At 28.4% G+C, this 14,315-nt stretch overlaps 1 protein-coding gene across 1 annotated transcript; it reads right to left on the reverse strand.

The window, feature by feature from the left end:
* Window positions 1-11,204: 11,204 nt before the first annotated feature.
* LOC109802842 (dehydration-responsive element-binding protein 2D) lies at window positions 11,205-12,204 on the reverse strand. The gene has a single exon (XM_020364243.3). It carries the CDS (start codon window positions 12,148-12,150, stop codon window positions 11,590-11,592), a length of 561 nt encoding a protein of 186 aa, XP_020219832.1. The 5' UTR covers window positions 12,151-12,204; the 3' UTR covers window positions 11,205-11,589.
* Between the last annotated feature and the right edge of the window lie 2,111 nt (window positions 12,205-14,315).

Genomic DNA, 14,315 nt, shown 5'->3' on the forward strand with positions numbered 1-14,315 from the left:
TAATGTTTCAAAAAATAACATCTACTATCAACTTTCATTAAAAAAATATACGTGACAAATGAAATATATATTATATTTATTATTTCACTTCACCATTATTATATAGGTAAATTGATTTTAAATTTTTTAGATAAAATTTCAAAATGCACTTTATTGTTGTCACTTCATCAAACTCTTCATGCACATTGTATCTAGGTCATGGAATATCATGTCCTGACTATCTTTAGTGGTGGAACTTAACCACCAATCTCATTTCTCAAATGAGGTGTCCCGCTTGTCATTGCGATGACAATTGTGATAGGTAACAACAATCTTGATATCTTAAGCCAACCGACGTAATTCTTCTTGGCCTTGAAGGAGGTAACATTAGTGCTGACACTAGTGAAGTGGTTGACGCTTTGACACGCATGACCTTTTGCGTGATGGGAGAGTAGTTGAGTGTGAGGTCAAACTTTTCCATGGTGAAGTGGTGGCCGATAAAGATCTCATAAAGGTGGTGGTCATTATGGATGGATTTGATGCTGTTGTCAAGATCACAGACTGTGAGAAGCTACTCTCCATTGAGGGGATTAGGAATTTAGGATTAAGATTGTGAGGTTTAGGATTTGTAACGTCGAATTTGGATGAAAAAGGGGAAATGTAATCGCGAGGATTTAAATATGGAAAAGTGGATTTTGAAATTTTGTCTAAAAAGACAATGGTGAAGTCGGATATAATGAATATAATATATATTCCGTTTTCCATGTGAAATATTTTTTAGTTTTTAGTGGAAATTTAAGATAAGTACTATTTTTGAAATGTTATAAAATGTTAGAGATTAAACAACAATGACAAAAAGTTTACAAAAACTAAAGTGAAAAACAATAAATTATGGGACAAAAATTATATTTAGATTTAGGTTATATTTTATTATGTGCTATGAAAATTATTTTATATAATTATTTAATAAATGATATATTGAAAATATGATTATAGATATTAAAATTGTGATTCTATAATTAAATATGTTAAAATAAAATATAGGAGTGTTCTTTTGTTTGGATAATTTGATAAATCTTGAGAATTCAAAACAAACCAATTAAATAGATTCAAATTTTTTATTATATCGTTTCAAACCAAAGAAATCCGACTACCATTTATTCAAATAATAGATTTACACTTTGCAAATCCGTTAATTTGAGAACCGAACTAAACATATACTAAATTATATTTTTATTATTTTATATGTTTTATTTTTATTATTAATTAGTAATTTCAAATTGTAAAAGTGTAAAACAAAAGTTGGACTACTTGGAAGGACTAACTGAATTTCAAATATTGGACTACCTTAATTTGATATTTTGAACAATTTATTTTATGTTGGTCATTTGCTTTATTTTGGATAATTTGGTTTAAGTTGAATAATTTTGTTTATGTTGAACAATTTGGTTTATGTTAGGTAATTTGATTTTTGTTGGACACTTTGAGTCTTGAACTAATATTTTTTATGAATGTTGGTTTGTGTTTTTTTATTAATATTTATTTTAAATTCATAGAATACTCTTTTGTTTACACCCTTTTGATAATAAGTTTATATTTAAATTTTTGAACAAAATTGCATATTTTATATGTTATTTAAAAGATAGAAATATGCACTTTTTAAGGAAATCCAATTAGTTTGAATCGAAGTAATCCAATATTAGTTGGATTAATTTGGTTCAGATTACTGGGAAAAAAATAGTAAATCAATCAAAATTGATTATTTTAGACTTAATTTTACTCCAACTCTAAATAAACACCCCTAAAAATAAATATCTTTTCTAAAACATTATAGTGAGCTTGTTTTATAATGCATGAGTCTTTAGTTTAAGCCTCTTTTTAGTTGGGCCTTGGTGATTGTAACCCAATATCTGTCTTATGTATATATTCTAAAACTCAGATGTATTCTCATTTTAATTTTCTCTTGAAATGTGTCCTTTTTTTATTTTTTTATTTATCTCAAATTGTGAATCAAACCGGTCTATGAACACACTTAAGAATAAACGTGTTCCTCTAAAACATTGTGGTGAGCCTTGTTTTATAATGCACACCTTTAGTTGAAATCCCTTTCCAGTTGGGCCTTAGTGATTACAGTTCAATATTTCAAAAATACATTATGTATTATGAAAATCAAATCTATTTTCATTTTGGTTTCCTCTTGGAATATGCATCTTTATTTTATCTCAAATTTGAACCAAACCATGAACACCCTAAGAATAAATATGTTTTCAAGAACTTTTTAAGTGAACCTTGTTTTATAATACACAAATCTTTAGTTTAATCTCCTTTCTAATTGGGCCTTAGTGATTGTAGCCCAATATTCAAAAAAAAAATTTAATGTATTATGAAATTCATACCTATTCCCCCATTTTTTCTTATAAATGTATCAAAATAATTTTTAAAAAATATTTTGGCCCCCCAAAAATTTAGTAAAAAAATTATAAATTAATAGATGAAAATTATCATGTTAGTTTACACTTATAAAAAGAAAAAGAGAGAAATATATGTAATTTATATATATATACACGTGTGTGTGCATGCATGCGTGCGTGTGTGTGCATGTGTGTGTGTGCGTGTGTGTGTGCGCGTGTGTGTGTGCGCTCATAAAAGTAGTTCTGGTCGAAGATAGATGAGTTGGTCCTAAAATTCGAATTGCTAGTAATTGTGTAATTATATACTCGCTCATAAAAGTAGTTCTGGTCGAAGATAGATGAGTGCGCACTCATAAAAGTAGTTTTGGTCGAAGATAGATCAGTTGGTCCTAAACTTCAAATTGCTAGTAATTGTGTAATTATATACTCGCTCATAAAAGTAGTTCTGGTCAAAGATAGATGAGTGCGCACTCATAAAAGTAGTTCTGGTCGAAGATAGATGAGTTGGTCCTAAACTTCAAATTGCTAGTAATTGTGTAATTATATGTGAGGGAATTTGAATTATCCAAACCTTGATTTATTTAAATTTAAATTCTGAGATTGATTGGTATGATATGATGAATTATTTGAGTTTTTCCCTCTATCTTAAGAATTGACAATTGGTTATGAAATTTTTTGTAATTGTTATGTTAATTTGCTTATTTTTGCTCTGAAATGACTAAAATTGCGTTAGCATTGTTCTTAAACCTATTAGATATGTTTTTGGGTATATATTTGGGGTTTTGGGTTTCATTTTGACTCGTAGAAAATCTTGAAATTTTGAGTTGCAGAAAACTTTGTAGACATTTTGATTGTTATCTCACTCATGTTAGATATGTTTTTTTAATATATATATATATATATATATATATATATATATATATATATATATATATTCATGTGTCTATTTAAATTTACTTCGTTCAATAACTCATGTTTTACATCAAAGTTGTAACGTAGTAAGTATTTTAGAAGGGTCTGGTGATTTAGTAGCCTAGAACGGGTCGTTCCCAAACTAGAACGGGTCATTCCAAACTACTAAATAGGCCTATGAATTTTGGACTGGAACGGACAGTTCCAAAATGGTCATTGTGAGTTAAATTCAACTCTAGAACGGGCCGTTCTAGTTTCAGAACGGTCCGTTCTGCATGTGAATTTTACACATGATGAAGGAGCCCAGAATGGGCCGTTCCGGATTTGAAACGGGTCGTTCTGGCCACTTCAGACTTCTATAAATAGAGGTTGTGCAGTTGAGGAGAAAGAGAGGTTTTTAGAGAGAAGTTTTATAGAGAAGGACTCTAGACTAGGAAGCTTGTTTTGGGTGGATTGAAGTCCCAGGTTGAGCTTCGGAAAGGAAATTCCACATCTTCTCAGTTTTTGCTTATTCTGAGCCAATCTTCAAGTAAGGGAAGTTAGATTGTATGTTGTTTGGTTGTATGTGAGTTTAGGAACTCATATGGAGTTGTATAATTACATTGAGATGTATGATGAGTAGAAAGTGAAATGAAGAGATGCATGTTGAGTATAGTGAAGTTGTTTACAAGTTGTGTGTTGATCTATGATATTGTTGAAGCATGTTGAAATTAAGTTGATAAAGTTGCTATATTTTATGTGTGGACATGTTTATGTTGAGAAATATGATGAGATGATATAATTGAAAGTTGTGAAGTGCATGATGATAATATTGTGAGTTGTGAGAAGCATGATGTGAAGTGTGTAGATGTGTGTGATTTATATAGATGTTATTAGTAGACTATGTTGTTAAGTTGTTAGAAAAGAGTTGTATGTTGCTATAAAGTTGTATGTTGTGCCATGTGTTGAAAAGATATTATTTTATGATAATTGAGTTGTAAATTATGAGTTGAGCTAATAAGTTGTTGAGTTGATTGTGCTGTTTAAAGTTGAAATGAGATGTTGTTTTGTTAAAATGTGTTGTCAAACAGCGTTGATGAGTTGTTGTGCTAATATACCATGTTGTTTAAGTTGAAAGTTGATTGAGATGATGAGTTGAAAAGTTGTACGTTGTTTAAGTTGTTGAGTTGAGCTGTGCTGTTGAGTTGTAAGCTAATTAAGCTATGATGATGAGTTGTTGATCACTAGGACTAGGGGAGATGTTTTCGAAGTTGCTCATCCCATTGTGTGGATTGAGATAGTTGTGGTGCTCTAAGAGCCCAATTTGTTGAAAAAACCCTCCTTGGGAAGTTGTGTTGTTCTTTAGGACTTAGTTGATTCCGTGTGTGGGCAAGGTCGAGGCACACGTGTACAAAGCGACCACGGTATAGGGGCAAGGTCGACCTATACCGATTACAAAGCGACCACGGTATAAGGGCCAAGCCGAGCTATACCGATTACAAGAGGCCAGATGTTTAATGTTGTAAAATTGTTATGGTGCCTATTGTTGTAAAGTTGAACAGTTGGGGACATATGGTAAAGATATATGTCCTATGTTGAGATACATAGTACTAAGGTGATAAGTTGAAAGTTGTTTTAAAGTTGGATCCCTTAGTACTGTGTAGGCGGCATGGAAGTAGTCGATCCATGTCATGGTTGAATGACCAATTTGAGTAAGGTATCTAGTTAGAGATGTAGTCTTTGACTAGGTACTGGAGAGTGCATGGTACTTAGAGGACAATGGGTGGGCTAACTCCATATGTGGATTGGTGATGCTAGCCAAGGTCGTGGTAGGCTCATACCCAAACCCTTCTGTCCTGACAGTAGTACTAGACCTCTGAGTCTCACTACAAGGAAAATGATAAATTGCGACGGACAAATTGCGACAGTTATCTAGAAACCGTCGTTGCTTTGATATTGCGACCCTTCATACGACAGTTTTTCAAAACCGTCACAAAATTGTTCAACATTGCGACGGTTTATCGTAAACCGTCGCAAAATTTGTTTAACATTGCGACGATTTATCATAAACCGTCACAAAATTGTTCAACATTACGACGATTTATCGTAAACCGTCGCAAAATTTGTTTAACATTGCGACAATTAATCATAAACCGTCGCAATTTTTTTTAACATTACAACAGTTAATCATAAACTGTCACAAAATTTTCAGCATTGCGATGGTTTACTATAAACCGTCGCAATCTACAAGACAATTTTTTTTATTAGAATTTAAAAGTTTTTTTTTGAAGTATTATGTATATTATCTTAATGAACTTATATTTTATTAACAAATTTATATATACTTCCTTTAACATGAGGTACACAATTTTTTTTTATTTTATATAATTTCAAAATCGTGACTAGAATATAAATTTATCTTTCAACAAACTTATGAATTTATCTTGTATGTAAGATGTGTTAGAGTATATAAATAAATATAATTATCATTTTATAACTTAATTTTTGAGTTATCAGATTACATATTATTGAATAATTTACAATGTTAAATTTTATAAATTTTATTTTAAATGTCCATCTTTTTAACACTATTAAAAATATAAAAATAAATATGTTAAATTTTATAAAACTCCAGTTTAATTTATTTATGATATAAATATATTTTTAATATTTAATATATATTTTTAGATGATAATTTATTTTAAAATATATATTATAATAACAATTCTAAATGGAACATAAATCTTCTGATTTTTCTTATTTTGATTTTTTTAATCAATATATACAATTTTACTATTTTGATTTTTTCAATCAACATATACAATATATAAAAAACACAAAAGATAAACATGCATGGTACAAATTTTATTTTAACAAAAAATTATTTATTTTAATATATTACATTATATATGTGAATATTAAGACATATATATATATATATATATATATATATATACATATATATATATATATTATAATTAAACTTTTTCAAAAAATTAATTCATTATTAAGAAATTTTTTTTATCACATGAGAATTAATTTTTTAAAAAAATTTGACAGATATCAAATAAATAAACATTTTTTCTAAATTTTTATTTTTATTTTATTAGAATATAATTTTTTATTTTTTTTAAATATATTATTTTTTTAGATAAAAAATTATATATATGTCAAATAGTAGTGGGGGCAAGTGCCCCACTATTCCAAACGTGCATCCGTCCCTGTATATATATATATATATATATATATATATATATATATATATATATATATAATATAGGGGGTTATAATTATACCGGTGTAACTTTTACTAAGTATTATGCCGCTCAATAACTTTATATTAAATGTGAATTTTGTAAATCCAACCGTTAAATTGAAAGTCCATATCACTTTATAAGTATATATCAAATTTTCTTAAAATTGAACAACAATTGGAAGGTAATCAAAGTGTTTATATTTTAGTGTATTTTGAAATGAATATATTACATCAATTTTGTTTTATAAAATTGAAGTATCAAATCATCTTGGATTAATATAAAGTTTTGTATATATAATCTATGAGAGATATGAACTTTCAATCTAACAGTTGGATTTACCAAATTCACATTTAATATAAAGTTATTGAGCGGTGTAATACTTAGTAAAAGTCGTATTTAATATATATATATATATATATATATATATATATATATATGAGGGGGGTTATAATTACATCGGTGTAAATTTTACTAAGTGTTACACCACTCAATAACTTTATATTAAATGTGAATTTTGTAAATTCAACCGTTAAATTGAAAATCTTTTACTCTTAAATCATATATATAAAATGTTATATTAATCGAAGATGATTTCTTATAAAACAAAATTAAAACTGTCGGAAAATTTATATTTTCGATGAGAAAATTTTTGTAGGAAAAGCTATATTATTGATGGAATATTTCAGAAAAATTTATATTTGTCGAAAATGTAAGAACTGGATTTAAATTTGATGAAAATATTATGATATAATTAGATAAGATTTTAAGTTAGTATTTTATTAATGGTTGATAATTAAAAAATAAAACAAGGATAGATACATTTTTTGAATTTTATATGTTTGATTTAAAATAACTTACAAAATAACTCTTGGTAAAGTTATTCCGCTCAATAACTCATGGTGTGTGTTAAATTTCATCAATCCAATTAATTGTTAATTTAAAAGTTATTAAATTTTACTAATAATTAATATAAAAAAATTAATTAGTTTTGGAATAAATTATTTGCTAATTAACAATATAATTGAAACATTAATTATTTTAAATTATTTAACTAAAATCTTATTGACAATTTACTATATGATCTTAATATTTTTGTATAACTAATATCTGGTTTTAAATTTGATATGAGAATATTATATATAATTAGATAAGATTTTAAGTTAGTATTTTATTAATAGTTGATAATTAGAAAATAAAACAAGGATAAATACATTTTTTTGAATTTTATATGTTTGATTTAAGGTAAATATATTAAATTAATTAATAATTTATTTAAAATATTAAAATTTAATTTATAAGTATGTAATAAATAAATATTTATAATTTTATAAATTATATTATCATTATAAATTATAAAATTAAATAATTTAAATTATAATTTTAAATAGAAATAAGTAGATGTTAATTATAAAAGTAAGTACATATAAATAAAGAGTAACTAAATATATTATTATTATTATTATTAGTCATAATATAAAATTATTATATATTATTATTATAGTACAAATATGAGATTGTATATTTGAGGATGAATTAAATGAATTAATTTGTACAAGTTATACTGATAACATACATATACATTTCGGTAGCTTACTCATCAGAACTTCACAGTTAAGCGTGCTTGACCTAGAGTAGTACATGGATGGGTGACCTTCTGGGAAGTTTCCTAGAAATTGCACAAGTAAGGATAAAACACACTAAACAGTGAAATATCGTGAAATAGAACCCTTGTGAGGCCAAATATGAGGATTGTTACATTAATAAATTTATTAAAACTAAAAAAAAAATTATAATTTTCGACAGGTAAAAAAAGGGTCGTAATATTAATTTAGAGGCAGTTGGTGCGACAGTTGATGAAAGGGTCGCAATGTTAATATAGAGGCAGTTAGTGCGTCGGATGCTTCAAGGGTCCCAATTCCAATTTTGCAACGGTTTGTGCGACGGTTCCCAAACCGTCGCAATGCTGTCTTTGCGGCAGTTCTAACTGTCGCAATGTAGGCCATATAACCGTCGCAAAATCGTCATTTTCTTGTAGTGTCTAAGTGGCACACCTGAGCAATCGCCTATTGTTGTCTATACCTGATTCTCTTCGGAGTTCCTAACGATGTCTTATACTTGACCTGGATGAGATAGGTCAAACTTTGGATTCGGTAGGGTTTATGCCATCTAGACTGCTCAACCTCAGTTGTTGGAGATCTCCGAGTTGAAATGCATGACGATGCATAAGTTGTTGATGAGTTGATTTGTTGTTGATATGAGTTGTACATATGTTGTTGTGTTGTTAAGTTGTGATTGTGTTGTATGTTGATCATGTTAAGGATGATGATAGTATTGTTATATTGTAAGTTGCTTTTAAACATGTGTTGTTGAGAGATGTGTAATACATGTGTTGTTTGTCTTATGTGTCAGATGCGAAGATGATTATATAGTTGTTGTATTGCATATTAAATTATTATGAATTGTTTATTATCTCTAGCTTACCATTGCATGTTTCCATGTGGTTTAGACTGCGATGATCATACGTTGTATGGGAGCAAGGTAGGGATAGGCTGGGAGATAACTGCTAGAGGTCACAGGAGGTGCCTGGAGATGGATATTTTTTTTGTAGGATACCTTATAGTATCATATTTTGGTTATATATATAACTAGTTGCTATTGGTTGCTTGATTAACAACTTTTGTTGTAAATGTTTTATTATGCTATTTTAGTATATATATTCTAGTAGTGTGTAGTGTTGTTTCGTAGTGTGACGGCCATGACGGGTCGTTACAAAAGTTCAATGATCCATTCGTTAAATTTAAAGTTCTTAATGCATAAATTAAGTCTGTCAATTTAAAAAAAAATAAAAATTTTGAAAACTTGAGTCGTAAAAAAAACATTGTTACAGCTATTTTATTCGTCATCTCACTCATATTAAATGTTTTTTTTGGACATATTTATATTTTAAGATTTTGAATTTCATTAAAAGAGTGATGGAAGAGCATGGACTAAGGGTCCAACCACTAGAGTTATGGCCAGGAGACTACTTGAAGACTTGACTGCTTCAGAGCTTAGTGGGCTCAATGGGCTTGGTGGGCCTAGGGTGCTTCTCACTTGGGCTTTACTAGATTGACACCATGTTTATATTGCAAATTCATAGAATAGGGATTTACTTTGTTTTGGTCTTGTATTTGACCATAGATTAGGGTTTGTACACTTTGGGCTTATAATTGGGCTTCATGAGCCTTTGGGCTTTTGACACCCAATATTGGGCTCATTCTCTTTCTTGTAATTTTTCCTATTCATTGTATTTCATTGACCATTGTATTTAGGTCATTAGATTAGGATTTAAGGAGGATTTTTAGTTTAAGTGAATTAGACAAAACTAGATTTAATTTAATATGCATTTAAGTTGCATTTTGAGTCACATGGATGACGCCACCTTGGCTGAACATGTGTGACTCAAATTCAACCCTAACCTAAATATACCTAGCACTCATGGAACCGGTCATACACATGTGTGACAAGATTTGAATTCAAATTCAAATTTGAATTCAAATCTTGGCGCCAATGTGGAGGCCTCACATGTGGCGCCAAGTGTAACCTAAATTCCGGAAATATAAAAACTCCCTCCTCACACATTGTACTCACTTTTGATATATGAAATTTGAGAGCATTCTTTAGCCCAAGTTTCCCTCAAGAGTCACCGAAATTATTGCCTTCAAAACCCTAGGAACCTTACCTTAGTTCCTACCTTTTGAAATGAGCAATCTTTTGAGCCTTCAAGCTAGGATACTTCCATCCTTAGTTTAGGCTAATTCTATCTGTGAACATCATCCCTTCAAGTGTTCTTTACATTCGATTTCAATCTCCATTGAAGAGGTCCAAGCATTGCACTTCTCCTTCCTTTGCCATCAAAGAGCCTTGAGTTGTAGTAGAAAATCTTGAAACTTTGAATCGTAGAAAAGTCTATTACAATATTTTATTTATCATCTTACTCATGTTACATATGTTTTTGGGTATATATATTTGTGAATTAAAGTTTCATTAGAGGAGTTTGATTGCATAAAAGTTTGAAGGCTTTGAGTTACAAAAATCTTTACTAAAAATGCTTTGCTCGTCATCTAGATCATATTGGATATGTTTTTAAAACATGAAATATTTGAAATTTTGGATTTGTTTCTAATATATCATATATTTGGGATTTCAAATTTTAATTAATGAGTCTTGAATTTGAAGAAATACTAGAATACCCAAAAATAATCGATTATAAGTGAAAAATATATTTTGTAATGATTTTTTATGTTGAATGTCATTAGTATAATATCAAAATTAACATAATGATATATTTATAAATATATCAAAATATTCGCAATAGAATGTAAGTATGTTAAATTTTTTAATTTATAAATATATCAAAATATTTACTATAAAATGTAGGTGTCAATATATTAAATTCTCAACATATCGTATTAATGTTGACCATTTAACATTAAAAGTAAATTTTTTTACGTCGCTTGATAACCCATCATAAAACATGCGAATATTATATATCATCACATCAAAATTTATGTGGCGTCTCAAATTAATATAAAATATCCAAATCATTCTAAATAAAATATCTCATCTGCGCTTATAATTTATGTTATTAAATCAATTTAATAAATAGAACAGATCATTAAAAATATTGAAAAGAAATATCCTATACCCAACATAAAGAGTATATATAAAATACTCCAATATTACATTTTATATAAGGAAACATTATTACATATACATATACTACACACAATCATACTTAATTGACATATATCACAAGCTGCATACAGAGGACACAAACTTAAAACAAGGGGTGATAGAACACTATCACCAATTTACCATCCCTTAATACTATTAAGTAACATTTATATATTTAATGTAAATATATTATTGTAATAATATTATTACAATAACCAGGTTGATGACCTCATAGTGATAATCAACATCATCGTCAGAAAATAACTACGGGTGACCTTCTATAGACTTAAAGGTAGATAGTAGAAACTGTATATAAGTATTTAACTAGACTAGTCTTAATTGATGATATAACTGTTGTTCTCCGATGTGTCTGGTGCAAGTAGAGGAAAATCAAGGGACATAGCAGCTTCTGTCCAGATGGAATCATCAAAAACTGGTGGTGTCCATAGACGAAACTCTGCCTCGTTCTCCAAAGGTTTTGGATTGGTGTCCAAAGGAAGAGGCACCATGGTGTTGGTGTTGGTGTTGAAATTGGAACATGCAGCCATGTTGATGTTGATGTTGTTTTGAGAAGAGTGAGAGTGAGATTGAGGTTTGATAGAGAGGTGTGGTAAATTGAGCTTGGCATCTGAGCCATAAAGCCTGCGTGCTGCAGCATCATAAGCCAAAGCAGCCTGGTGAGAGGTCTCAAATGTGCCGAGCCAGATGCGGGCACCACGGTTGGGTTCGCGTATTTCAACGACCCATTTGCCCCATGTTCTCTGCCTCACACCTTTGTAGGTGCAACTCGCGTTCTCAGGTCCACCTTTGCCTCTCATGCACCCCTTTCTCGACCTGCTCGGCGCTCGTTTCTTCACCTGCTTCCTCTCCTCAATTCCCACGCCTGATTTCATCATTCTCGATGATTCTAACTTACAAAAGTATAGAGATAAGCTCAAGGGCTTAAAGAGGGAATGTTTTTATATTGCAAAAACAAAAGAAAGTAAATACTATAGCTTAGGTATCCAGTGAACTGAAACGTGGCCCATGATGCTACTTGGCATCATGAATCAAACAGATAGTGTCCTCTGTGAGCCTCACTGTTGATCTCTCTGAGACACACTTGGCCTTCCCTTTTCTTCCCATACTAGCTAATGTGGCAAACGCCCAAGACAAAACAAAACAAATTCAAATTGTTACAAGACTTTTTGTTTAATTGGTTATGAAATCTTTGAAATTGTTCTCACTTTGCTTATTTTTCTCTGAAATGACTAATTGTGTTAGGATTGTTCTACTTGTTTGATACGTATAATATAGTTAAAATTATAATTTTTATAATTTGTAAAATTTAAAAAGTTAAATCAACAGTTATTTTTAGAAAATTGTATGTAATTTTAACAAAACATATTCTTTTATTTTAAATTAATTTATATCATATCTTATTGAAGTATTTCAAATACATGAATAATAATATAATAATTTAATATTTATTATTTCAATATGCATAAAATATTGAATAAAATTAAAATTTATTTTATTTTACTCTCTTATTTTATCTTATCTTCACTATATCAAACTAACTTAAGTTTAAATTTTACACCGTTGCATTCATGAAATCATGAAGTTGTCAAGAACAAATTAAGTTATCAACAAAAATCATATGAATCTTTTTTTAATTAGAATAACTCACTAACAAAAGTTGTCATTAAAATCATTTTTATTGAATTCATTAGTTTAACATCCTTTTAAACATTCAAAATTGATAGAACATGGACTTGAATCACTTTTCCTATAAAAATATAGAAAATAAAATAAGCGAATTAATAAAACAATATAAATTTTAAAAAAAATATATTTAAACAACTTTTAGATATTATTATAGTTTATATCATATATCACATTTATTTGTGTTAAATTTGATTTGATTCATGGGTAAATTATGAATGAGACATTTTCTATTATTTTGGAAGACAAATTATATTTATACTTAATTATAAAGAAAAGCTAACTAGTTAGTATTTTCATCATAATTGAATTAGAAGCGGTTAAAAAGAAATAAATTTTTAAATATTAAAAAAATATATTAAGTTATTGTGGAGAAAAGAGAGATATTAGAAGGTGTTAAATAGTGTTTATAAAAAATTCAACATTTTTTAAACAATGAAGTAGTAATAAAATCATAAAAGAGAAAACAAAGTGTAGAGTAAGAATAACATACGATATTTTTACACTGGTTCATTTCAACCACTGACATCCAGTTCTTGATTAATCCAATCAAGTTTCATTATCTTTTACAAAGATACAAGTATTATTTTACAAATTACTTATGAAACAACTTAAGTATTCTTTAACTTCTCTCTTTAAGCAACTCTCAAAATATTTTTTTAACACAAAATCTCTCCAGGCTTTAAATAATAAAGTATTCTTTTACAGTCAAGTCTCTTCAGCTTTCTAACAACCAAACATTTTTTCAATCAAGTCTTTTCAAGTTCAAAATAATAACACAAAGTTAAAATTGGGCAAACTAATTTTGTTTCATCTTACTATCAAGACGTGATATAATCTATTAAGTCCAATATTTCTTTTAGAAAGAATGAATATATTTTTTTACAATGAATATGTGTTCTCATAAATCTATCACCTTTTTTTTTTAATCTTCAAGTTTCTTTATATATGGATATTTTATGAAGATGATCATTGCAAAAATAATTTTAGCATCTCTTATAGACTTGTTTTGTCTTCATTTTTGTTCCTTATAGACAAAAGTGTCTATTGATACATTAAATATTTTTCACTAAATTATCACTTCTTATTTGATTAATGAATCTATTTATCACCTTTAAGGTATTAAAAGTGAGGAACCATATGTGTGTTGAAAACAATTTTTCTTGTCATTTTCGTTGTTTGTGGGATATGTTAGTCTTTTTTTCTGACAAAAAACATGTATTTAGTTCCTTTAGTTATTAAATATCATAAATGATATAAGTTAAAAACATATTTTTCAAATGAATTTCATCTATGAAACCTAATGTCAAAATAACTAAACGTCTTAATCAGATCATCTTATAAACATTCATCTTAA

Source organism: Cajanus cajan, chromosome 4, assembly GCF_000230855.2.
Source record: "Cajanus cajan strain Asha chromosome 4, NIPB_CcT2T_4, whole genome shotgun sequence".
Lineage (NCBI taxonomy): Eukaryota > Viridiplantae > Streptophyta > Magnoliopsida > Fabales > Fabaceae > Cajanus > Cajanus cajan.

Coding starts and splice junctions, on each gene's coding strand:
- LOC109802842 (XM_020364243.3), bottom strand. CDS start 12,150: ATGATGAAATCAGGCGTGGGAATTGAGGAGAGGAAGCAGGTGAAGAAA.